General features: G+C 41.9%; 1 protein-coding gene across 2 annotated transcripts; it reads right to left on the bottom strand.

Moving 5' to 3' along the window:
- Positions 1-2111: 2111 nt before the first annotated feature.
- Positions 2112-26717, bottom strand: zgc:63972 (protein CutA homolog). Of its 2 annotated transcripts, none has more exons than XM_052037191.1 (6): positions 26193-26717; positions 15353-15501; positions 8662-8721; positions 8339-8384; positions 6184-6233; positions 2112-3275 (listed from the first exon to the last, which is right to left on the bottom strand). In XM_052037191.1, the coding sequence occupies exons 1-6, from the start codon at positions 26241-26243 to the stop codon at positions 3173-3175; spliced, it is 459 nt and encodes a 152-aa protein (XP_051893151.1). In that variant the 5' UTR covers positions 26244-26717; the 3' UTR covers positions 2112-3172. The 2 variants fall into 2 exon arrangements, with proteins under 2 accessions (XP_051893151.1, XP_051893152.1); XM_052037192.1 differs by having other exon boundaries at positions 26429-26614.
- Between the last annotated feature and the right edge of the window lie 268 nt (positions 26718-26985).

Genomic DNA, 26985 nt, shown 5'->3' with positions numbered 1-26985 from the left:
TTCTTTTCTGGGAATCTGGTGCAAGATTTATTATTATGTTGGAAATGCCTGTTGCCTAAAGAGCACAAGAGTTGACTCATTAAGTCAGCAGATCCCAGTTCTAAGGTAATATTTGCCACTCCTAGCAAGGGTGCCAGCCAGAGGTAGAGCTAAGCTTGAGTAGCCAGCCCTTTAATTCCAAGTTTGATTGCAATTAAAAACAGCAGTTGCTGGAAGTCCTGACAGATCAAGCAGCCTCTGTAGAGGGAGGAGCAGAGTTGGCAATGCAAGTCCATGACCTATCACCAGAACTTTAACGATGTTCTCTCTTCTCAAACCTGCTGAGGATTTCCAGCATTTGCTGTTTTTATTCTGAGTTGCTAAATCTCTTTCTGCAAGGCACCTGAAGGCCACTGCTCTCAAAACTCTTCACAACTCTGTTGGTTTGAAATGAGCAACCACTCGTGGTTGCATCCTGGTGGACATGTGGCTAGGACTGATACACATCACAAACCTCAGGTCTCAGCTTAGTGTCCATTTGATACCATACAGGAAATTTGAATGATGTACAAGCAATTCAGACTCACTCAATGAATCCCTTCCACTTCATGCTATACTCCCCAGTGGGACAAACTCAAGCCTTCCTATTGTTTGCTGAGGTCTGGAACTGTGCTACCGGTGTGCTTTCAGAATATACTGATCATGTTTCCCTTTTCTAATTAAGCAAACACCTACATATTAAAAGGTAAAAGATTTATATTTCAAGTGAATGCTTAGTGGAAAAAAAACTTGGAAAAGGCATTTGGTACATTTACTGGCATTGTTACATAGTTTGAGAGCTAGTGCTTAAATCAGACTTTGTCTTACAAGGTAGTCAGAGTGGATTGATCAAGATACCTTTATGGGAATATAGCCATCACTGGCAAGACCCTCATTTAATGCCCAGCCTTCTTTGCCTATAAGGGTAATGTTGAGCCACCTTCTCAGACCACTACACATCATGTTGTTGAAGTGCAGTTGAGTGGGGAGTTCTAGGAATTATACCCAACCACAGTGATGAAACAACATTAACGTAGAGACATGACTTGGAGGAAAGATGGAGTTGGGGAGGACTGCAGGAAGTGGATTTCCCATGCATCCACTGGCTTTGTCCATCCCAAAAGGTAGAAGTGGCACCACTGGGATAACCTACGAAAGTTTCTGCAGTCGGTACTCACTGCAGTCGCAGTGAGCCGGGGGAGCAAGTGGATGTTTAGGATGGTGGATTGTGCAACTCAAGTGGTGGTGTTGAGGCTGAACTCATTCAAGCTACTCAACTTTTTTTAAACCATTATTCCTTCCTCTCTTTGTGCAGCATCACATTTTCTCTGGGTCTAGATGTGGGTTATAACAGCAATTCATTCCACAATGATAGAGTGACGTGTCTAGGTTTTGAAGACTGGTTACACCTTCTGGAGTTGCTTGATGGACATTGTGGGAATATCTCAAGGTGCAGCCCACTTTTTTTGTGTGTGATCCTAGTCACACGTGGGGCTGTTCCCTATACTATGGGCTCCATCTGGGCTTGCTGTCCAATATTAGTGGGTCAATGGCTGTAGGTCCACCTCACATGGGATTCTTTGACATAGGTCAGGCGCTCAGCAAATTGACGAATTCCAGGGGTTTGTAGACCGAGATCTGTGCAACTGTTTGCACTGCCTCTGATCCACGAACAGCTCAATGCTGTACAGGTTTGGCAGCTCCTCGATTAGGATTGATCTCAGCAGCCTCAAGCCAGTGCTCATTTCTGCGGTAAACCCGAGGCCAACCTCTATTATGGGCTTGCTTCCTGATCAGTCTCTTGGTAGGTAACTTGTCCACAACCAATATTACTGACTACTAGAAGGGCCTAAATCAATGGCAGCATTATATGGAATCAGTAAGATGAACATGGGCGAGCTGCTCCCATCTTTCTTCATTTGTAAATAGTTGCCAGGAAACACTTGTGAACATGAAATGGAGGAACCGGCTTATAAGGCAGGTTTGCCGAAACAAATGCTAGCAAACACGTTAATTTTTTCTTAATGGGAGACAAGTCATGCTTTATGCACAAGGGACTCTAAATCCCTAGAATACCTCATTCAGGCTCCAGAATACCTTTCCCCTCAGCTACCAGTTACTAAGAATCTAATTGCATTTGCTTCCTATTGCAGCTCTGGAAAATGATGCATCTTGTGTCTAAGGTGTCACATTGTCAACTAATTTTGTTACTCTTTAAAAAATTATATAGAAAGGGCCAGCTATTTGATGCTGCTCTCAAAAATACTTTTTTTATTTAATTGAATAGTTATTTTCCAGAGCAGACCAGTTACAAAAGAGAGCAACAAGATGTGCAAAACACTATAAAAGCTTGTCTTAATATATCAGATTATCACCATACTTGAAAACACTGGATAACAATTTTCATGAAATTCATGATTAATAGGTTGTTATCAAAACAATCCTGCTGTGGGAAAAATGTTAAGTAAATATTCCAAGCAAGACAATATCAGGCAGAAATATTCTCATTTTGTTTGAGCTTCTGGTAAATGTTCAATTGCACTTCTTGTTTCATAAAAAAATATTTAAGTGGTAGTTATAAGATGTCTAGGCATGAACATTTTAGCAATTACAGTTAATCAAAGATAAATCTCATTTCATTACTATCTTCAGCTAAACTTCACTCTGGTCAGAAACGTGACTGAAAAATCTATGCAAATGCAAGATTGAGAAGACCTATTTTATAACCTCAAACCTTTCCTTTCTTATTTGGGTCCAGAAGAATTATCTATACTTATCTTCACAATATTTGACAATGAAAATCTAGAAATATTTTGATTTGGTCATCTCCAAAATCTAGATGAGCATCATAATTCAAGATCAACCTATTCTGTGACTTAAAATTTATAATAAAAAAAATTCTAAGGGAGAGAAGTGTCAATGTACTATGAACATTAGTGAAAGAGTAGGGTTTAATACAAGACTTTTAGATTGTTTTCTTCAAGTTAATGGCAGGGTCATCCACTGTAATCACTGAGGAACTGTAAATTCTCCTGAAGGTATGGCTGTGGCTGGTTGCTTTTCTAACATAATGTTGGTCATTTATGCATACTTAAATAAAGCCACTTAAAACTAAACACTATACAATTTTACAAAACAAACCAATGTGAGTATATCATTCTTCTGGCACAACTTCTTCTATCCATTTCAAGTACGATGGGTTGCCTTGGTCAACTGAAAGACTTATAACTTCAGGAATTTCAAAAGGATGGACTGATCTGAGCAAAAAGAGACAATTCAGAGGACAGATATTTTGCAAGTTTTCTAACAACTTCAGAATTTGCACAAATTTCAATTCTGGCTGTCAATCCCAATTATAATTCTGGACAAATAACTAAAGCAAAAATAAGGAATTCGCAAATCACTTTGATCTTAAAATTTTGCCCCACAGTGAGGATTTTGGTTGCATCTGTTCCAACTGGCAGAAGCAATAGGAAAGTGGGGATGGATTAAGGTTCTTGCAATGATACATCAAGGTGATCTCTGGTTTTCCTACACAAATTGACATCATTTTTCTCCCCTAAAGTGGTCCATTTGCAGCTAGGTTGAGCTGTCTTATTCCCATGACCGAGCCTGCACATTGCAGGTTATAGTAATTCAAGAACTCTGCTGACAGTGTAATGCTGAAGCACTTAATGGCACTGGTGCGTTTCCATGGAGAATTTATTAGTAAATGGATGTGAGGAAACCTAATCAGCAATTCACAAAAGTGTGCAGAATGGATTCATAAAGCTCTAATAAGATTAACAGAGAGCAAGGACAAGATGCTTAGATTTTCTTCTTATTGAAACCTGGTGAATTACAGTAGGAAAACCAAAAGATAGTTTATTATACGATTAAATGTGATTACACTGATTAAAACGGTGAAGACTCATTCAGGCAGGCCATAGTTCTGAAGTGTTAATTAAAATACGTCCTTCACAGAGATAAGATTATACCATTTCCTTTGTCATTAGTGCACTTCAAGGTATTTCTGGGCCACCTCCACTCTACTGCCTCCTAAATGGTTTTTGAATTGATGCTGTTATCTCAGGAGAAAGCTGTCCCTGATCTAAAAGGTTATTGTTTAGATGTTTCCCAGTATTATTTAGGCTTATAACCAATATTTATCTTTGGTATTTTCCTGAATTTAAAAATGCTATTTCTACTTTCCATATATTGCACATGAAACAGTGATGTCAAGAGTTTGGATTCTTTCCCTTTAATTACCATTAAAGGGTGAAACTTCTGGCAGCAATCCTTCCTGGATATTTTGCATAGGATAAAATGAATTGATATACAGCCAATCTCCTGGTACACACTGACCTTTGGGTGAAATTTAAATGTTACAGAACGTGGCATTAGACAGGCAAGACTTGCATTTACATCTCTCCTTTGATGGCCACAGGACCAGGAAAATGCATCAGGTAATTTGTACACATCAAGGACCCCACAAACAAAAAGGTAAATGATCATAATCATCTGCAAATTGTTATCCGTTAACAAGCAATATTTCAGGCACAAACAAACTACAGTTTACAGAACAGCATTTCAGCAAAACCTCTAGCTAAATGATCAGAGGGGCCAACAGCAGGGAACAGTCACCGGGCAAGGGGAGATGTGAAAATTGCATCTACTTTTCAGAAAGATGCTGTTTTCTCTACCTGGCAAGAACTAGGAGGCACCTTCCAGGGATGGTTGAATATTTCAGACTGACCCAAGTTTAGTGGGTTGTCAGTCTTCAGAACTCCTTATTGTAGGGAGCTCTGGATGCTCAGTAACTGAGTTAATGCAAGGCTGGGACCCATGAGATTGTTGGACATCAGGGACTCCAGGGAAGTGGGGAATGATTGAGCAAATGGAAGAGGTTGAGACTAGCCCTGACCCTCCTGAATGATGGTGCAATTCAAGAGACCATGCAAAGGAGATCTGTGGGGCAAGTTTTTTTTTTGTATACAGAGTGGTGCCAGGGTGGTAGTGGAGACAAATATGATAGAAGCATTTAAGAGGCTCTTTGATAGGCACATGTGCTGAAAATGGAGGAATATGGACATTATGTAGGCAGAAGGGATTAGTTTAGTTAGACCTTTAATTAGTTCAGCACAACAGCATGGGCTGAAGGGCCTGTTTGTGCGTTGTACTGTTCTATATTCTAACCCTTCCCAAACTTTGTCCATGTAAACATTTACTGTTGTTAGAAATAAAAAGAAAATCAATTTCTATTTAAGTTATCATTCAAAGGGAGGAGTTCTCTGACTGATTTAAAATACATTTATATGTTAACTGGGTTCAAACCTGAGAGGTGGGTTCCTTCTCAGTAATTTTTCCTTCCATTTCTTGATGGAATGTCAAGTGGGTAAGTGACCAAAGGGCTATAACTGTGAATATCCAGCAGAACAATTCCTTGTACTACCAAAGAAGGGCATGGGTGGGTATTAAAACACTGGAAATGGGGTTCCTTTGCCAGTGAGGCAGTTAAAAGTTTGTCTCTAGAACCAGTACCAGATTTCGCTAATGAAGTTATATTCTGATATCTGATCATTCTTGCTCGAATAAAGTCATAAGCATTTGGAAATTTAAAGTAGCTTTCTCCCAGCATATTAAATTCAAGATAGGTTCAGTTTGTGGAAGGGTTTTAAAAGCACTTAATAATTGTTTACACTTTCCTTGATCTTGTGTTCTGAAAGATAATCATAGAATCTGCAACTGATTGAGGAAATGTAAACCCATTCGCTTCAAACATTAATTCCCTCAGCCACAGGTGTCACGGCTGCAATGTGTGCCATCTAGAAAATGCACCACTTCTGGAGCAACATGGCTGGGTTAGTGCGACAGCGTCTCCCCTCCCCACACCCTCTAGCACCGAGGACGAAAAAGGGCAGCAGACACATGGGACCACCGCCATCTGCATGTTCCCCTCCGAGTCCCACACCGTGCAGATTGGGAAATAAGTCACCAGTCCTTCATAGTCATTGGGTCCAAATCATGGAATTCCTTCCCCAACAGCAGGATGGGACTACACTGGTTCAAGAAGGGAGCTCACCACCACATTCAAGGGTAATGCAGGGACCGACAACAGATGTTGGCCTTGCCAGCAGCACCCACACTGAGAAATGAATCAAATCCAAAGTGGTGGGGTACACTCACCTGATAAACTCTGTCAGTTCATATAGCTTTGAGCTTCTTGTTTTTATCACCTACAGAAATGTATAAAAAAATCATCCGTTATAATTCACTAAGTTCTACCTTAGATATCAGTTTCCCATCTAAATGGCCATCATCAGTGCCCTTCAGTCATTGACCAGATGGTGGGTCTGGTGTTACTGGCTTCGACTTTCCTCTGCACAAAGTGCTTACCTTCTCAGGGAGGGGGAAGTGAATGCATGTTGCACCACCGACTCAGAGGGAGCATTCCGTTCTGTGGTCACACAAGGCTACTGCGTCTCAATTGTTCGGCCCAACCAGTCCACGCCGACCACGGTGCCCACCCAGCTAGATGCTATTTCTTGCATTCAGCCCATATCCCTCCAAGCCCCACCCCTCCATGTACCTATCCAAGTGCTTCTTAGATGATACTGTTCTACCTACCTCAGCTACTTCCTCTGGCAGCTCGTTCCATATACTCACCACACCCTGCATGAAAAATGTTCCCATCCCTTCCACAGGGTTTCAAGTCCTTTAGCGTTCCGACTCCACTTTGCCTCTGCACACATTTACCCACCCACTGGACTTTGACACATGCATTTTGTCTCATATTTATTGCATGGTTTAACTTCTGTGCAGTAAAATACTGGTTAGGTTACTGGACTAGTGTCAGGAGGCAGACTATTTGTCTGGAGTTACAATTCAAATCCCACCAGGGCAGCTGGAGAATTCAAATTCAAGTAGGTAATTAAATCTGCAGTAGAAAGCTGGTACTGTGTGACCACAAAACCACCTGACTTTCAGTAAAATCCCACCTTGTTCACCAGTATCCCTCAGGAGGTAGAAATCTGCCAACTGTATGCCGTGTGCCCTTGACGTGACTCCAGCCCAACCAAGGCAGTTGACCGTCTACATTGCCCTTCGTCACAGGAGGCCCAGCACACCAGTAAGTTCAGGGATGGATATTGCAAGTTGGCTTTTCCAGCACCTATACAACTTCCTATGTACATAAACAGCCTTTAAAGAAAAGTTGCTAAACTACTTTAGTCTTTATCTTTTTTTATAAATCAGTTTCTTTTAGTCTCTCACGCTGCCCCTTGAGAGGCCAAAATGATAAAATGTTCATATTTTTCCCCATTCCATAATGACATAGAAAGGTAATTTGGTTCACTGAGTCTAGGCCAGTTTTCAGAGTAATCCAATTCCCTCACTAGGTTTCCCTGCAATCTATTTTCCTTGCCTTCCCATCAGCTCTCTGCAGATTAACCTGCCAACCTGAACACTTCTGATGTGGGAGGCTACTGACGTCCCCACATAGTCACAGGGAGGATGTGCAAACTCCTTACAGACAACACCCGAGGTCGGGATTGAACCAGTGATGCAGAATCTCTCTCAGTTGCATCAGCTGCAGGTCCAGTGAAGAGGGGATGCTCACAAGGTGGTTCTGCTGGGGTCCCCTTTCCCCAAACTGGTGGGGGAGTGAAAAGCCCCCAGTGTGGAGGAGCCCTTGCCTGAGCACCAAGATCCCAGTGCTCAAGCATGAGGTGCCTTTGTCAGGCAATAATTTTAAATCAATGCAACACCAAGAACAGAACTGCCAGACATGGAATGAAACAAAAACTGCAAACATCTTTTCGCTACCAGCCGAGCTGTGTCAGTTAACCAAAATTCTCAGTCTGCTACTGAAGGAACGGTCTCTGCCACCGAGCAAGACTCAGCAACCATGTTGCTTTAACGTGGCATAGCACGGAAACAGGCCCTTCAGCCCAACTGGTCCATGCTGACCAAGATGCCCATTTGCCAGCATATGGCCTGTAAACAATCTACCATGTAGGAAAGTTGTCAAATGAAGAGAATCTTCATTATTATTTAATGGGAGAAAGTGAGATACAAGAGAAATATTCCCTTCTGTTTTGTTAGGTCACAACTATCTCAAATGTGAATTATATCAATTTCATTAAATAGTTCCACAGCTGCTTTTCAAATTACGATACCTACATAATGACAGCTCTTAAATTGTAATAAATGCAATTTCATCTCTTGCTAGTTTGGCTAACTTTATAAATGAGCTCCACCACATCTGCCAATACATGCCCTGCATTCGACTCCCAAGACTTCTAAGATGTATTTTTTTTTAAAAAGCAGGGCAGCAACTCACCAACATTGCCTCAGTCACTTCTGTTATTTCTCCATCCCAATGGTACCTGAAGATATAAAATGGAAAGCAGCTCAAAAGGTCAGCTGGCCAAAGACAGTCCCCACACCCAGACAGAATCACATTGCAACTGGAGTTCCTCTGGGCAGATCACCTTATCGCAAGGGTTGCTGGGGACGTTTTCTTGGCTCTTTAGCAGTTTTGACTTTTAAGATGACACCTTTGCTTCAGAACCAGATATAGGCTCCTCTGGTGCTGAATTCTTGTGAACAGTTTGCTGACATACACTCACTAAATCTTAAAAGTTTTTTTTTTGAAAAACTCACATGGAAGACAGCTTTGGTATAATGTTTATACAAGCAGCCAACTTCTTTTCCATAATGGTCCTGGAAAGGAGGGAAGTAAAGAAAGAAGTGGCTACATTAATAAATCAACTGAAACCCATTCTATGGTTTAATAATTAATTTACTCACATCATTTTTGTGATTTTTTTGTTCCCATCTTTAAATATCATTGACTTTCTACGTTCAATATCTAGATCAAACAACGTTATGCAAAAAGGAGCCAAACACACAGAACGTTTATAGAAAAGCAAACACTGCAGATGTTGGACGTCTGAAATAAATGCAGAAAATGCTGCAGGTACTCAGCATCTTCATAAAGATAAACAGAGTTAACATTGGTCAATGCACTGTCATCTCTGCCTAGTTACAATGAAGCGTCATTGTTTCCTCTCCACAGACGCTGCCTGACCTGTTTATTTTGAACAGTTTTATCACTGGTACATGGGGGAAGGATTTTGCTCGAGTGATCTATACAAAATAAAATCTCACTAAGTTAACTGTTTTTCTTTCTGCAGATACTGCCCGGCCTGCTGAGTGTTTCTGGCATTTTCTATTTTTTTTCCTAGAACTCCAGCATTTTGTTTTAAATCTTCATTTACAACAGAAAACAGTGATTGGGTTCATTATACATGCACGCTGTCTGCAAAATAACCTGCAACCCTTTCAAGGAGAAGAGGTTGGATCTTGACAGCTAGTAGCAGAATTCCTTCCTTGAGAGGCAGTCTAATTGACAGACTGTCAGTTAGGCAGCTCGTTGTTGTTGTCACGTAGGAAAAGAAAGCATGTAACCCCAAAGAGTTTATAATCTCAAACAGAGAACTCAAAGCAAACTGACATACAGACGTCTGCAATGAAGAAGCTTGAAAGTAATTAAATCAGAACACACCAACATAGGTACAACTCTTGCTGGTACTTTACTCAAAGGAAGACTTTGATGAGCATGACAGAAATGAGATGAGAATACAATTACGTTGGGGAGAGAGACAAACAAATGATACTTGGTAATAACATCTCTCAATGTGCTGTGTTCAGCTTTAGTGGAAGTAATTGAATTTAATTCCTACATTTTATTTCTTCTTTGCAAGTCACAGGATTGAGAAAATGCTGCACATTAAAAATTAATGATGTTTAAACCAATTTTGAAAAGGAAGATTTCATGCTGAAATAGTTTAATTCATATACAAGGCAACTAATGTCAAACAACAGTAGTGAAACTGAGTTTCACGTGAGTGCCTGTTGGTTTGCAAACAAAGAACGAAGCAGTTTGACCCAAGTGTCTCATTGTTTTTGCTTTCAGCAAAGTACGGGAGAAAAATATGGCAGAGGAATATTACAAAAACAGATCAAGTGCAAAAATATTAATCTCCAACAATTAAGAGCTGATGAAATGGAGGCTCTACGCTGGTACATTAATTTTCAGTACTGCGAAGGGTATTTAGTTGTAATTAAGCTTTATCACACCGAAATAAACATGCCTTAACTGTCTATGGTAGATTTAATACTAACCTACAGAAGTACAGGAACATTCTATATATTTTAGTGGCAAATCTGACAGTAAGATGCCTTTTCATGCAGTTTATGGAAGAGTGAAATATCTTGGAGAGCTCTGGTTCTTTGCCTTTAACTGCACACGTGCATTCTGTGCTTAAGTAACACTGAATACTGTTAACCTCACTGTTATTTTGATAGTTAATGCTAGCCTGATATTATCAAAAGCCACATGAAACTAATGTGGATGTAATTTCAGTAGCTCATTCAAAAACGATAGCGACCAGGAACCAACTGGACTTCTGACTGATCACTGTGGATCTATGGAATCGTAAAGTAGTAATACATTTAACTAGGGAATGTTCACTTTCTGTAAAGAGTTTTTAAATTCAGCTGCCAGCAACCATCAGTTATTGTTAGCTGAGAAATCAACAATGTTTGAAGATTAATCATTATACTGTGTGGTACACAGTAATTGCTTTTCTGTTGTCAATTTGTATGTAATATAATTAATTTTTCACTCTAGGTATCATTTGTCAGAAAATGATACGCTTGAAATGTACAGTTTTGCCACGTGCATAATCGTACAGCAAAGGATGGAATTTTCACCCCCTCTAGTACACCAACACTAACTTGTCCCCAACATTAAGATTCTGAGCTTTTTGGCAGCAGCCTCCTTAAATTGCACAGATTTTCAAAACATAAATATTCACTAAGCACGGGACAAGTTCAACTTGAGTTCTCTCTTACACTTAGTAGTGTCCCGTCCTGCACACAGGCAGTTCATTTGAAGAGAATCTGTTCATCCATCACTTTTACTGCAGTTGAACATCTTACAAAGAGGCAATGAATCTGCATACTGTGGTAAATTTAGTCCCACTATTACTCATTAGTAATAAGACTCGGACATCTCTAACATTTTATAAAAATTAATTCAGGAATTCCAAATTTCTGATCCAGTACTTAAACTTCTGGAAGACCACTAACTTCACTAAACCCTGTCGACCACATCATTTATTGGCAAGAAAGAAATTGTACTTGGATAGCATCTTTCACAATATCAGGCCAACCCAAAGCACTTGCTGCCATCAAAGTACAAGTGTAGTCAATATTCGAATGCATCAGAATGCAACAGCTAATCGGAGTACAGCCAGCTCCCACAGACATGTTGTGCTGACCACAATCTGATTTCTTTGTGTTATTTGAGAGATTATTATCGGCCAGGATGCCAGTGATAACTTCCTCTTTGACCAATAGTGTTTTGATGTCTTTCACTTCTCTTTGAACCATCGCCATGCCCAATGGCTCACGGGAGCCAAGGGGGACCCTGTTCGAGGGCAAAGGGAGTTTAGTGACTGTGATCAGAAGTGTCCCACTCAGGGCAAAGCATCTGGCCTTGTGACACCGGGTTGACTCCCTGCAGGAGGCACAGCAGCCAAGAGGGCAGAAGTGTGAAGTTCTGTGGTTTTGCAAAAACATTCCAAACCTTACTAGGGACACACAAGAGACACCAGATGCTGTAATCTGGAACAAAAGAAACCCCCACTCTTACTAGTTCAGGTTGCTCCCCAGTCACATGGTAAAGACATGGCCATAGTAGCCTGGCTGATAAAGAAACTCATAATTCCATGAGATGACCATGTTTTGAGGTCTGCTGGGGCAGAAAATTAGAACTCAACCAAAAACTTACCAAAGTCAATCCCAACCAGACCTGAGCCTATGGACTTAATTTTTTTTAGATACCTAACCCTCTAGACGTAGACCCTGTCTCCCGCCAGGCATAGGTTGGGGGGTGGGTGGGTCACTAGATTCCACAGTGAAGCCAGACATGCAGAAGTAGCTCCCTGCTGGCAGTCAACTTGATCACATCCCATGGGACTGAGCCTTAGTGCATTTATTTATTTAAAAAACCATACAGTGAAATAACTTCCTTCAGCTTTGCTCCCTCTGCCAGCAAGTTCTGCTTTGCCCATTTGCATTGCAAAAGGTTCCAGCATAAGTTGATAGTGTAAATGACACTTGCTCACTATCACCATCCTGTGATCCTGCAAGTGAACATAGAACAGGCAACACACAAGTGCTGGAGGAACTCAGGTCAGGCAGCATCTATGGAGAGAAATAAACAGTCAACGTTTTAGGTCAAGACTCTTCAAAGCCCAGTTGTCACAAAACCTCTCTGCACAGTAAAACTCCGTTAATCCGGCACACTCAAAACTTTAGTGGTAGACTGGAAGATTTTGCAGATGCTATTCCAGTTAATACTCCAACACACTTCTGATTCACTTCTTTTAAAGTTACACATAGCACAAAATATCTTTTTTTAGCAACTGCAATGTGCAGAAACCAGAGCCTCCTGAGAGCTTGATGTCAAACCTTCAGATAGTGGATTAATTGGAGTTTTACTGTATTTCTTATAGAGGCTTAAAAGATGGCCACTGGGCTGAAAGAGGTAGGGAGAACCTTAGTGCATAGCTCAACATTAAACCTCCAGAAGAGGGCAGCAAAGGGGAGAAAATTTGATTTTTGTTTTTGATGAAACAATGCTGAAAGATCAAATGCCAGTGAAAATCCAGAATTTAAAATAGCTCTGTCCTATTGCAAGAATCATTATTATGGGTCATCAAAAACAAGAAATTTCAATCTGTTTTCAATCTTTCTCAGACCAGATGTTTGGAAATGCAGACGAATCCTCAAAATTATTTTCCAGATTAAATGTTTGTAAAAGCATATTTTCCTGCTCTGGTTCCTATTGCTTATCTGTGGGGAAATACAAGTTAAATAACATCAGCTGCTCATGTTCAAGGTTTCAAAAACCTAAAAGAAAACAATTGACTTCTAAAAGCATAATTCTGAAATATTTCAGAATTGTCAGTGTGATTGGTGTAGAATATGATTAGTAAACCATGCCTATAAAAATGATTAAAACAGGATTGAATTACACATAGTAGAGGAAACATGCATTTCAAATGATCAGAATTCCTACCCAAAACATTAATCATGCGTTCTCTTTGTACACACCGGAAGACTTCCTGTGCATTTATTATTTTAAATCTAGTAGTTTCATTTGATTAAAAGAAAAGAACTTTATTGTCCTCAAATTAATGAGCTGAAGCAGTTAAATTGTGCGAATAACCAGTTTAATTTTTACAAAACACAGGAACTCAAATGAAAATAGAACATGCTGGAAATGTTCAATAGGTCAAAGAAGGACAGAGTCGGCATTTCGGGCTTCAGGTTGATGCACTTTCTACAGAAGTGGAATAAAATTAAGGATCAGAGAATGAGTGGACAGAGTAAGAAACAAAATGGAAGGTCCATGTTGGGGTGGAACACAAGAGATATTAAATGATAAAAGCAGCAGGGCGAGAGGGGATGGTACGAGAGTAAAGGGAATGCAGAATTTGTTTTTAAGATATTAAGGGAATCAAGGGGTATGGGTTTAGCGCAGGAAAAGGCTGCTGAGGTAAGAGATCCGTCACGTATGGTAGGGCAGGTACAAAGGGCCAAATGACCTACTCTTGCTTCTATTGCCTTGTTATTCCTTTTTAATTTTTAAATACTGCTGCCACAAAACAACAAATTTCACATCATCCAAGTCAGTGATAGTAACTCCGATTCAGATTCTATTCCTTGGATGTTAAGTGAGGTAATGTTGGAACAGATTCATTATCTAAAGTTATTGAAGTCAGTTGAGTCCAGAAGCAATGTGTCTGGTTGAAAGACAAGCGATATCTCCCCAGCACACACTGAAACTACGTTAGAAGCCCAGGTCAGAGTGGAGAATTGAACTAGCAGCTAACCAAAAGCTTGGAGTCAAGTCTGTGGACTAAACAGAGGTGAAGTTACCCAAAGCAGTGAGAACTGCGGACGTCATAGACAAGAAAGATGCCACACCCATATTTAACAGTCATACCATACAATGGATGAGTCAGGTAGGGGTACACGATGACAAGATCACAATGCTTGCACTGAAGCAATCTATCACTTCACTCACAAACAAATACACAAACATTGATCACAGGAGAAGGAAACCAAAAGTTCAAAGAGGTATAGGAAGCTGCCAAACCAAGACAGGCACCCTCCTACCACAGGGGTGCAATGATCTACCGCTCCAGACACCTGGAGATATAGTGAGGATGAAACCCATATTAGACAGACACCAGATGTGTGGGAGAAGGTAACAGTGACCCAGCACACAACACACCCAGATCATGATGAAATAGGATATCCCCTAACAGAGAATCAGGCACAGAACCAGATCTGGAGGGACAGTCTGTTGACCCAAGTATCTGGAGACAGGGCAGTGATTTTCAATATTCTTTAGTGTAGCGGTTAGCGTAACGCTTCACAGCGCCAGTGACCCGGGTTCAATTCCAGCCACTGTCTGTAAGGAGTATGTACGTTCTCCCCGTGTCTGCGTGGGTTTCCTCCGGGTGCTCCGGTTTCCTCCCACGTTCCAAAGACATACGGGTTAGGAAGTTGTGGGCATGCTATGTTGGCACCGGAAGCGTGGCGACACTTGTGGGCTGCCCCCAGAACACTGAGCAAAATATGCATTTCATTGTGTGTTTCGATGTACGTGACTAATAAAGATATCTTATTAAAAGGGATGCAACACATTTGTGACACATGTAATATTAGATATCATTTTATTAGTCACAAGTACATCGAAACACAGTGAAATGCATCTTTTGCGTAGAGTGTGCACACAAGTGTCGCCACGCTTCCGGCGCCAACATAGCATGCCCACAACTTCCTGACCCGTACGTCTTTGGAATGTGGGAGGAAACCAGAGCACCCGGAGGAAATCCACGCAGACACGGGGAGAACGTGCAAGCTTCTTACAGACAGCAGCCAGAATTGAACCCGGGTCTACTTTAAGAATCGTACCATGTGACCAGCTGCTCTGAGTGTGTGTGTGTCTCTCTCTCTCTCTCTATAAATATAGCTTCCAGAAAGTCAGACTCTGTAGAGAAGCTGTCTGCCTGTCTACATGAATCAGGTACACAGCAGAGAAATGCTGCACATGTTATTCTGTTTAGTAAAGCACTTAGTTAATTTTTCCAGCTTTCCTCCAGTCCCTGAGACAAGATACAGACAACTGAGGCAGAAATGGTCCCTTTATATTGCTGGAAGGGAGGGGAAGATGTTTAGATTGTGGTTTGAGCCAAATGTGTCTTCATACCTTGCAATGACTTTACCAACTTGTTCGTTAGGACAACTGATGAAAACTACAGAGTGGGTCCCCGACATGTAGCTTCCAGTTACTAGTGCATGCAGATACACAGCCATGTTCTTCAGACCAGGATAGAGTAACAAGATCATAATCAGAACCTAAAGACCAAGAGAATCAGAAAGGCATGTTAGTTAATTCTTTTAGTTACTGGAGAGCAGTCTGACATGGTAAAAGGCATGCTGCAAGAACTTACACCTGTCCAGCACCCACCAGTTATCCCCCCCTCTCACAATCTAGAACTGTAGTTAGGTTCAATATTTAAGGAAATTGCAAGTTTGAACTCTAGGCTGTTGGGTTCAAAGGGTCCCAACGATGGGAATGTTGACCTGGGAGAGAACAGTGACATTGGCTCACTTATCTTTTGTGAATTTGGAGGGTTTTGCAGAGACAGCATTGGTGGGATTCTTCCAGTGCCAGAGAAGTCCAAAGAAGGCAGTGCAGGTCTCAGAAGCATAGGAAGGAAGGGATTAAAACTCATGGTCTATCGGGGAGCATTGAGCCAGGTCTGGGGTCTTGGTCTTCAAATTCCTTCAATCAGCTGTGGGTCGTGTTGGCATATTGAAGACAGTAATGAATTTCATCATTGATGTCCGCCTTCACCAAGAGGTGGCTGCTGAGATGTGGTCCGTGTACTTCAGGGTCTCACTATGAACCTTTATTGTCAGAGGGCGTTGCTATACAGTAGAGGCAGGCTGGGAGAGCACAGTTGTCCTGCAGATGTTGAAAGCAAGGCCCATCCTCTTGAATGCTTCAGTGATAGAATCAATGGCTTGGAGCTCAGCCTCATCAAAAGCATCACCTGCTTACTGCAACTCGACTACTGAGGTCCAAGTGACATTGGTTCTTGCCGGTAGTTACCGTAGATTGAACAGTTTGCCACTAGTTCTGAAGATTAGGCAAAAGTCACGGGTCAATGATGCAGCCTTGTTTGACACTTATCTTCACCGAGATTGGTTCTGATGCACCAAACTCCCAAAACAGATACTCTATTCCGAGCCCCATCGTGGGAGGATATTACCAGAAGGAACGATTCAAGGATGTGTTCAAAGCCTCCTTGAAGAAGTCCAAGATCCCCATTGACCCCTGGGACTCTCTGGTCACCGACCACTAAAAACAGTAGTAGTATTCAGGGTGGTGTCAGGAACCTCAAGGCCATGCCTCAAGAGTACGTGGAGGCCCTACGCAAGTGGTGGAAGGAATGGATCACCTCACAAACTACCCACCAACCACCCCATCTGGCACCTCTTGCCCTCTGTGGAAGAGCTTCGAGTTCCCAGCTGGAAACAATCAGACACCTCAGAACCACTGTGTCTATTGCCAGGGGCATATATCCCCGGTGCATAAATGCCATGAAAATTAGCTTTTTACTAGAGCAAAGTTAATTACAAACATCACAACATAAATTACATAAACTTAAATTATACACTGGTATGTCAGAATAAACAAAAATAAACCTAACAACACAAGTGCAAGTTGAGGGAAATATAGTCCAAGGTAGAATTAGGGTTTTTCAGGTCAATTGGTGGGAGTGGAAGCAAGCCATACTTGATCCCAAAGGAATGCCTAAAGTCAAGTAGAAAATGGCAACCTGTCAATGACAAATCATGTTCTGATTTTGGTAAAGTAACTAGTACTAGAGCTAGCAGCACCTTCAAAATTAAAGCTTTAACACAGCCCGTTACTTGAAAAAAATCTTTAAAAAAAATGAAGCAGGATAGGTTAGTTGAGGTGATATTTTCATGTCCAATAAGCACTTCTTTCAAACATCAGTCAATGAGTTGAATCACAAGGAGAGGTTCTCCAAAGTAACACAAGTAAACCACCTCTTCCATAATATACATATCTTCATTATTATTGTGAGTGTTTTATATGAAGCAAACTTCTGCTGTTAAGCACAGTGTATACAAGGGGAAAATTTCACAAGCTCCCAATGGCCTGGAATTTGAGGTTGTATTAACAGTGATGCTGATATTACTGGATAGAACAGAGGACAAGATCTGATGTTTGCATTGAATGCTGCTATTAACAGAATTCAGAAGCTGGTGTTAGTATCCTCCCCACCAATCAGAATCCATTGTTAAGGTGTGAACCTAAACACATTGCCTTTTATCTCTCTTAAGATATGTGAAATCTTAAGCTATGTACAGAAGATTGTTACCAAGTTTTTTTGTAAATAAAAACAGCACACTTTGTATCAATGGAGACACAAGAGACTGCAGATGCTGGAATCTGGAGTAACAAACAATCTGCTGGAGGAACTCAGCGGGTCGAGCAGCATCTGTGGGGGGTGGGGGGAGGAGGAGGAATTGTCGACGTTTTGGGTTGAAACCCTGCATCAGTACCGAGAGTGGAGATAGCCAGTATAAAGAGCAAAAGGGGAGTGGTGAGACAGGAGTCCAAGGTGATTGGTGGACCACTAGGTAGTTGGGGGGGGGGGGGGGGTCAAGTTGGGAGACAGTGGCAGGTGAATGATAGAGACAAAGACAAATGAAATGAGGGGCAGATGAGCGAGGTGAGGGGAGGGGAGGGGAGGGGAGGGTGGGTGAAGGTTGGAGACAGCTGCTGGAGGGAGATAAGCAGGAACGCAAAGGGCTCCCAGTGCTGGACTCTTGATAAGGAGGTGAGAATGGGAACCATTAGGGGAGAGGTGTATGGCAGATGGAGCCAGAACCAGATTGGGGGGGTGGGGTGGGGATGGGGAGCAGGAGGCAGAGGAAGGGAGTCTGTGGGTCAACCGTGTGTAATGTGTGGATAGAACCAGGAGGGACAGGGGAATGAAGAGGGGTGATGGGGTTTGAAGGTGGGGTGTGTTTGGGAAAGGGAACAATTACTGCTGAACAACTTCCTTGGTTCTGAAGAACCTGTCTTGCAAGTCAGGAGTCTCATCCCTTCAAGAAATATTTTAAAATGGCAATGTTTTAATTGAAAATTTTGAAGTAATTTTTAAAAGGTTAAATTTCTCTCAATATCCCACATGTATTTCCTAACCACTATATTTATTCTTTTTAAAGCTTGCTCCTTTGGTGACCTTGACCTTCCTGGGAAGAGCCATCCAGATGTAAAACCAGGTCCAAAGATCTAGCCACAACATTTCACAATATTCCCTCCACAGGATCTTTCCAAACAGATGCAGCAGATCTCTGCCGCATCCCACAGCTCTGTGCTGCGGAGTTCAAACAGTCATTGGAAATATCTGTGGATGGCTTTTCTTGGGGTAAACAGTGCACACTGTTCCTTTGCTCACGACTGCAAGATCTGGGCCAATATTTGAGGGGATAAGGTGATCAGAAATCAAGTGCCAAAAATGGAACATTTCCCATAGTTCAGGAACCATCACGTCTTAGCTTGTATTTAACCATTATTCACTAACTTTTAATTTGTGCTAGAAACTAAATCCATTTACTGTTCTTTTTTAAAATCTGCAAATGACTTATTAACACAATCTATCCTGGTCTAAAATCATCTTAATAGTGATCTCTGGGTGAAATTTGACCATCAGGAAGTTGAATGAGCGACTCCCATGCACCATTTATGCCAGCACTGTCTCCCCCAGCATCAGCTGCACACCTAATTATATCACTGTTTCTGCACATTTCCTTCACTGCCAGCACCAACTTTCGGGTGCAACCTACAATCTTCAATCATTCACAATACAATTACTGTTTATTTGTGTCTTGCACTGTACTGCTGCCGCTAAACAAATTTCACGACGCGTCAGTAATAATAAACCTGGTTCTATTTGTTGCACTTGTCTATTTAAAGGGATGTTGCTGACATTGGGAGACTTGACTGGGGAGCTTCAACTCTAACTGCAAGCCATTCAGCTACATCCCAAGATCTAAAAAGGATGCTACAACAAACAGGATGTTTATTTTTAATTCGTTCAGCTGCTGACAGATTCATTCAGTGATGACACTTGACAGCAATCTATTACTAGAGTCATTGTTCTTGCCATGGCTCATCACACAGTTTGGGCCAGGAGGCAAAGGTATGTCCACTGAGTTTTCACAACCAACACATCCTCCCTCAGAGTATCTGTTGAACAATATATTCGCAGGCTCACACTTTCCCAGACCCTCATCACTCAGATATGTGAAATGCTGTGGGAAGACCTAATCCACACTCCCATTCCTGGACTGCTCTCTCCATGGAGGTCAAGGTCAATTCCTTCACTGCAGGATCTTTCCACGTCATCAGTGAAGAACTGTGACCACCACACCACTCGGGCACTATAGTTGCCCAGAGATAATTTCATCTCCTCTTTCAGTGAGGAGTAAGTGACATCTCACGCAGTGGGATTTGCCAGTATTGTTGCCTTCCTATGAGTGCAGCCAGTCACCGACTACTTTTACTGCCCCCTTAAGGACTCCCCTAAACTGCATTTTCAGCGATTTGCTGTTCATGCCGACATGTCTCGTGAGGACATGAAAATTACTTGCACATTGCTTAAATTCACGTGTTTTAGTGAGTGATCTGATTGTGGGCAATTAGTGCTCAACAATACAGGCTTCACTCACCAAAGGGCAAAATCCAATTTCTAGGCACAAGTTTTAGACACATTCATCCAGATGTGCTCATGTTTAAATCTGTTCATTAGTACCGCACCGACTTCGTTTGATGATTTTATGCAAATTATTAATGCAAATATGGCTGGAATAAGATTCCTTCTAATCTTGGCTCTTTTGATGCTCACTAATAATCTGTTTATGCAGTTCAGACCGTGCAGTGACTTTTTATCTACATTATCCATTTCCTCTTGTATACCCCTCAGAATGGTTTTCTGTTCCTCAGCTTGCATTACAGTGATTATGAAGCCAGAAATTTAGCAACTGAAGGTAGAGGCTCTGTACGATTGTACGGGCGGGGCTACCAATGTTGGCTCCGCTACATTAACATTTGTGCAGCTTTAAACTAATGTGTACAGGGCATAACTTTTGTCAATGAAGTAGATCTCTCCTTCCCTTGATTGAGACCAAATTAATCACAAGGTGTATTTGGGTCACTGGCAGCTTAAATGACTAAACAGATAACAGAGGTAACAGTCAATATTAAGCTGCATTGAATTTTTTACTTTACAAATGCTACATGAACCAGTCCTGTATTTTAATCAGTCTTCTAAGAATAAATCAGGTAATAGCATGTTCCTAAGGCTCAACAATATTAGCATAAACATCAATCAAGTATAAGCTCTGTTAACAGTTTCTCACTGTTTTCTAAAGCGTTAACAACAGAAATGGTTGAGGCAGGTTAATAAATAATTCAGTGTGTAGGCTGCCAGGGAGAGACATCATACACCACACTAACCATTTTATTTAAGTAGTTTTGTACTTTGATCTGCTCAAGAGATAGGTGAATGCGAGTACACAACGCATATCTGATATTGCAACTGAAGACGTCTACATCTTGTGGAAACCCAATTCTCATATTTTAGAGATACAAGAGACTGTAGATGCTGGAATCTGGGGCAAAAGAAAGTGCTGGAGGAACTCAGAGGGTCAGGCAACATCTGTGGAGGGAAATGGACAATCAACGTTTCGAGTTGAGACCCTTCATCACTTCAGGACATCTCCCCTCCACAGACCCCATACTGCCCATTTCTATCCCACATTTGTATTTTATTACTTACAACATTTTAGTCCATCAAGTCCATGCCACCTCTCACAGCAATCCCATTTCCCCACTTAACCTGTTCTCTCACATGCCCATCAATTTCACCATGATTATCCTACCACCTACCTACACCAGGGGTAGTTCATACTACCAACCAGCAGGACTTCAGGATGTGGGAAGAAATGTACACCAAGGGAAGTACACACCCGTCTGTGTCAATGATGCTGAAGTGGAGATGGTTAAAAGCTTCAAGTTCCTAGCTTCACCAACAGCTTGTCCGGGTCCAACCATGCAGTCACTATGGCTAAGAAAGCACTCCAGTGCCTCTACTTCCTCAGAAGGCTAAGGAAATTCAGCACATCCCTGACAACCCTCACCAATTTTTATAGATGCACTATTGAAAGCATCCTGTCCAGCTGCATCACAGCTTGGTATGGCAACTGCTCTGCCCAAGACTGCAAGAAATTGCAGAGAGTTGTGAACACAGCCCAGTCTATCACAGAAACCAGCCTTCCCTCCATTGACTCTGTCTACACTTCCCACTGCCTCAGGAAAGCAGCCAACATAACCAAAGACCCCACCCACCCTGGACATCCTTCTTCTCCCCCTTCCCATCAGGCACAAGATACAAAAGCTTGAAAATACGCACCACCAGGCTCAAGGACAGCTTCTATCCTGCTGTGACAAGACTCCTGATATCTCAATCTACCTCGTCACAGCCCTTACACCTTATTTGTCTACCTGCACTTTCTCTGTAACTGTAACACAATATTCTGCATTATTTTTGCACTACCTTAATGTACTCGTGTTGTGGAATGATCTGTCTGGGTGGAACAAAAAACTTTTCACTGTATCTTGGTACACATGACAATAATAAAAGTCAATTACCAAACCCACATGGTGACAGGGAGAACACATCAGTCCACATTAGACAGCACCAGAGATCAGGATCGAACCCATGTTAATGGGAATGTGGGGCAGGCATTGTTCCACCCATCACTCCACCACTGGTGGTCAACTTTTCATCCTCAGAGGACCCAAAGTCTGTACTTCCCACCTGAAATAATCCTACAAGATTCTGTTTAAAATGTTCTTCTTTGCCCAGACTTTTGGTCACAATTACTGGGCCAAATGCTTCTGGCACAAGCCCAATGCCTGCAACCACTTCCCATGGTCACCCTGTGCCCAAACCTCCTTAGTCTGAGTGTGGAAGGTCAGTACCACTAACCCAAAGCATTCCAGTCTATAGTAACATGACCCAAGAGGTGGCAAGGTCTTCAGATGGACACTAGAGAAACCCTGCTCCCAGTTTTACCAGCTGTCAAAATTGTAATGAATTTTAAGTGTCTCGGAACATCTCTAGACTGGTAGAGGATCCAAAAGCTGACTTCACAGCATCAATGCGGAATCCAGTACCATTACTTAGTTCAGGACTTCAGGCAGCAGAGTGGTGCAGCTAGTAAAGTCACTGCCGCATAGTGCCAGAGTTCAACCCTGACCTCAGGTCCCCTCTGTGTGGTGTTTGCATGTTCTTCTTGTGACCACATGGGTTTCCCCTGGATGCTCTGGTTTCTTCCCATCTCCCAAAGATGTGTGGGTTGGTAGGTTAATCGGCAGTTGTAAATTTCCCCCATGTGTAGGTGAGTCATAAAATCTGGGGGGAGTTATGAGAATGCAGGGAGAATAATAATTTTTAAAAATGGGGATTAATGTAGGATTAGAGTATATGAGTGGCTGATGGTTGTCATGGACAATGGGCCAAAGAGCTGTTTCTGTGCTGTGTGACTTTGGCCTTTGATCCTACGTACACAGAAATCCTGCAAGTAGTTCCACTTAAGGAGCCAAATGCCACCAGTTCCATATAAAAGCAAAATCCAGGTCAATGTTAAATTTTGATGACATTCCTATAAAGCACCTCTGTAGCTTCTACTGCCTTACAGTGGCAGATCTACCTTGTGACCTCATGATCTACCTTGTTGTGACCTTGCACCTTATTGCACTGCACTTTCTCTGTAGCTGTGACACTTTACTCTGTACTGTTATTGTTTTTACCTGTACTACATCAATGCACTCTGTACTAACTGCACTGTGTAATGAATTGACCTGTATGAGCGGTTTGTAAGACAAGCTTTTCACTGTACCTCGGTACAAGTGACAATAATAAACCAATACCAGATCAATACAAGTTGTTATTATCAGGACATTTTCTACTGTGGACTAACACCTCACCCCCAATTCTTATGCAGTCAATGAAACACCATTGTAATAACTGGCTGACCTACATTGTGCCAGAGATAGTGAGAGGTCTATTTTTGGGTGCTTGAGACTTCAGTTCCACCTTCATAACCACCACCTCAAATAATCTGCAGGAAACTTACACTAATTTACAATTCTTTCACAAGAGTCTCAGATGATTAAGGCCCATACTTCAAATATCTCAAAATTTCACATTGCAGAATACCACTTGATCTAGGTTACTTATTCTTTGTCCAATTCTTTTTTCCCCCCAAAGCCATGGAACAGGTAAACTCCCTGAACTACAGTATTATGCCAATATTTTAGCATTATAGTTTGTATTTTGCATCAACAAGCTCAGAGTTAAATCAGTGAGCTTTCTGTTCAGGGTATTTAGAAACCAGAACGCCACTATTTCAACTTTACACTAGTGTAAGTGGGGGCTGGACGGTCAGCCCAGACCCAATGGGCTGGGGGGCCTGATTTTGTGCTTATGTGACTGTGACATACCTTACAGCGGAAATGTGCATCTTTCCCTTCAATAGCCACAGGCTCCTCATTCCATTATAGTGACGTTTAAACTCCTCTCTGAATAGTAGGTTTGCACTTCCAAATTATTATTCACTGGTCACTGCCTGAAAGACTGGACAACTCCAATATTGCAAGAGTTCAAGAAAGCATGGGCTTCTCACTCCACTCCTGCTCTGCATTGACTGTGGTTACACTGCTGGCTTCACAAGAGAACACCAGATGGAAGTTAACTAGGAAGAGTACAAAGTGATGCATTTTAGGAAGTTTAGAACAAGAACATCCACTGCCTTGCCCTCATCAAATCAATCATCTTCGTCACCTCCTCAAAAAGCTCAATCAAGTTTGCAAGGTAGGACTTCCCCTCCACAAAGCCATGCTGATGATCTCTAATGTCCATGTTTTTCTAGACGTGAGTAGCTCCTATCCCTAAGAATCTTCTCCAATAGTTTCCCTACCACAAAGGGAGATCGCTTACTAGATTAAAAAAACAGCACGAGTGACATTGAGATTGACAGCTGTAGGAAGGATGTTGAGGTGTGAGATCAGCCACAATCTTGATAAATGGAAGAGCAGGCTTGGAGGAAGCTCACCAGCCTATAATGCAGTTAAACCAGGGTAGGACATACACAATGAATGGCAGGGCCCCGGGGAGTGTTGTCAACCAGAAAAAACTTGGGATACAAGTACATAGCTCCCTGAAAATGGGAACACAGGTAGACAGGGTAGTGGGGAAGGCATGTGTCACGCTTGCCTTCATCAGCTGAGGCTCCGAGTACAAGAGCTGGGACTTCATGTTATAGTCGTACAAAACATTGGTTTGGCCACACTTGGAGTTCTGATCACCACTGTAGGAAGGACATAATTAAGCTAGAGAGGGCGGAGAAAAGATTTACAAGGATGTAGCCTGGATTGAAGCACTCGAGTGATCAGGAGAGATTGATCAGGCTGGGTCTGTTTTCCCTGGAGCAAAGGAGGCTGAGAGGTGACATGATAGAGATATATAACATTATGGAGGCACAGATAGGGATGTCTAAAACCAGATGGTTTAAGGTGAGTCAGAGGACATTTAAAGGAGATCTGCGGGGTTGAATTTTTCCACACAAAGACTATTGGGTAATGAGGTGCCAGAGGTGGTGGCTGGAGGCAGGAACAGAAACAACATTTGGGAGGCATCCTGACAGGCACTTGAATGGGGAGGGCACAGAGGGATATGGAATTAATGCAGGCAAATGGGACTAGTATAGATGGGCATGATAGACGTAATGGGCCACAGGGCCCTCCAAGCCTGCTCTTCCATTTATCACTATTGTGGCCGATCTCCCACCGCAACATCTGTTTCTTTACAGCTGTCAATCTCAACTTCACTCACACTATTTTTTTAAATCTAGAGAGCGATTTCCCTGTTTCTCATTTGACATGTAGTTCTCTATTATTTCTAGTATGCTGTGCTTATTTTTTTATATAAACATAACTAAAGAAATTCTCAGTCCATTATTATGTACCCCACCAGTCTACTCTCATATTCCAGCTTCCTTTCTTTCCCTCCACCCCCAAGGAAACTAAATTCTTTGGTCTACAATGCTGAATTCTAAAATGCTCCCAATCATCAGGCCTACTGCTTTTTCTGGGAACTTTAAACTGACTGAGGGGGACAGGGTGGAAGAGGAGGCTGGATGGATCTGCTTGCTAAAGATATTGAAAGCATGGTATCAGTCATTCAGAGGATCCAAGAAGATTGAAATAGAAAAGCTATGAGGCAGACACAAATTTTTCTATTGTGTTTTTGTACCTTCAAAAGTTTTTTTTTGAAAATCGTGTTATTTCTTTGAAATCCAACCATTAAGGCCCTAGTTTTAGACTGAACTACATTACTTTCAAACTCAATGGAAAATTCAGTCATGTTATGATCAGTCTTCCCTAGGATCCCCTTCACAAGATTATATATCAACTCCTGGTGCAAAATAATCCTTCTTTTAGTTGGTACCTCAGTACATTGAGCTGGAAACCCGTCTCCTATACATTCCACGAATTTGTCCTCCACCTTACAAGGTTCCATCCAATATTTCACTACCTTGATCTGTCCAATGCAGTTTCAGTTCTGCGTGACTATTGTATTACTCCGGTTTCATGTACATCTAATTTACAAAGTTTTTACTATCGAATCCTTCTAATAACTATTTCATCACGAACCCCGCTCATTCCAGTCCTATTGTACTTTGGAGCGTACTTTTTGTCATGGATGCTTGCGCACACTAGTGCTTAAAGTTTGAAGATGTTAGCACCTCTTGCTGTGAGACTTTCACGTCTACTTTGTTCTTTTCAAAAAGGACTTATTGTTTGCATGAGTTAAGGTGGTCACAAATACCGCCTGTCCAGAACACACTGGTCAGCTTACACAGAGCTGTAAACTCACCGACAGAAGTCCACCGAAGAATGAGCGTCGAAAGCCCTGTAAACACTGCATTAATCGGCTCTCTCAGTCACTGAAATCAGCTCCTCAGGGACGTGGCGACAGAGGGAGGAGCTTCAGACAGAAGTCCCTTCTGCATAGATCCCTGTTGTTTATTTAGATCCCTGTTGTGTTTATTCTGACCGCCTCTCCTGATCTCAAACACTGTACTCACTCGGTGGCTGCACACATCTCTTTACCTTCGTTCTGCTCGCTTGTTCCTCTCTCGCTCTCTCTCTCTCCTTTGACCTATGATATATTATTGCAGCTGACTGCAAGGTAACCTCCCTTCCCCGTCTTTAATCCACTCTGTGCCTCAGTGTAGATAATACCATGCTTTGCATAAACAGGCTATGCACATCTATCCAGACTCCCCCTCTGACGGTTTAAAGGGGCATTCTGATATTGCCTTCCAAAGGAAAAAAAAGTACTCAGTGTTCTACCGTTTGCAATTATCTCATTCCTTAATTCACATGAATTAATCACACTTGAGTTGATAGCTCTGATGGTAAATTTGTTAGTAACATTTGCCTCGTAATTTCCTGGAATTCAGTGGCAATAACTTGGGAGAACAGGCAATAATTCATTCGACAATAATATGTATTATTAATACTCCTTTAGTACAAGTAAATACGTAATGGGCACTTCACCATGAGGTCACTACAGGTGAAGCCAATGATGGAGAGGCTGGAATGAAGCAAAGCAATTAGCTCATCAAGCTGAGAATTCAATGCAAAAGGCAATATGAATGATCCAG

The sequence above is a fragment of the Pristis pectinata genome, chromosome 23, assembly GCF_009764475.1.
Source record: "Pristis pectinata isolate sPriPec2 chromosome 23, sPriPec2.1.pri, whole genome shotgun sequence".
NCBI lineage: Eukaryota > Metazoa > Chordata > Chondrichthyes > Rhinopristiformes > Pristidae > Pristis > Pristis pectinata.
Note: the sequence above shows the minus strand (reverse complement) of the source record. Positions and strands in the feature narration are given on the sequence as shown.

Bases quoted from the DNA above. Each gene is read 5' to 3' on its own strand.
- zgc:63972 (XM_052037191.1), bottom strand. From the start codon at position 26,243: ATGCAGTGTTTACAGGGCTTTCGACGCTCATTCTTCGGTGGACTTCTG. The intron at 8,722-15,352 runs GTATGAAGACAC...CCTCCTTTCCAG, and splicing joins GTTGGTAAAGTCATTGCAAG to GACCATTATGGAAAAGAAGT. The intron at 3,276-6,183 runs GTGAGTGTACCC...CTTTTTGCTCAG, and splicing joins GAACTGACAGAGTTTATCAG to ATCAGTCCATCCTTTTGAAA.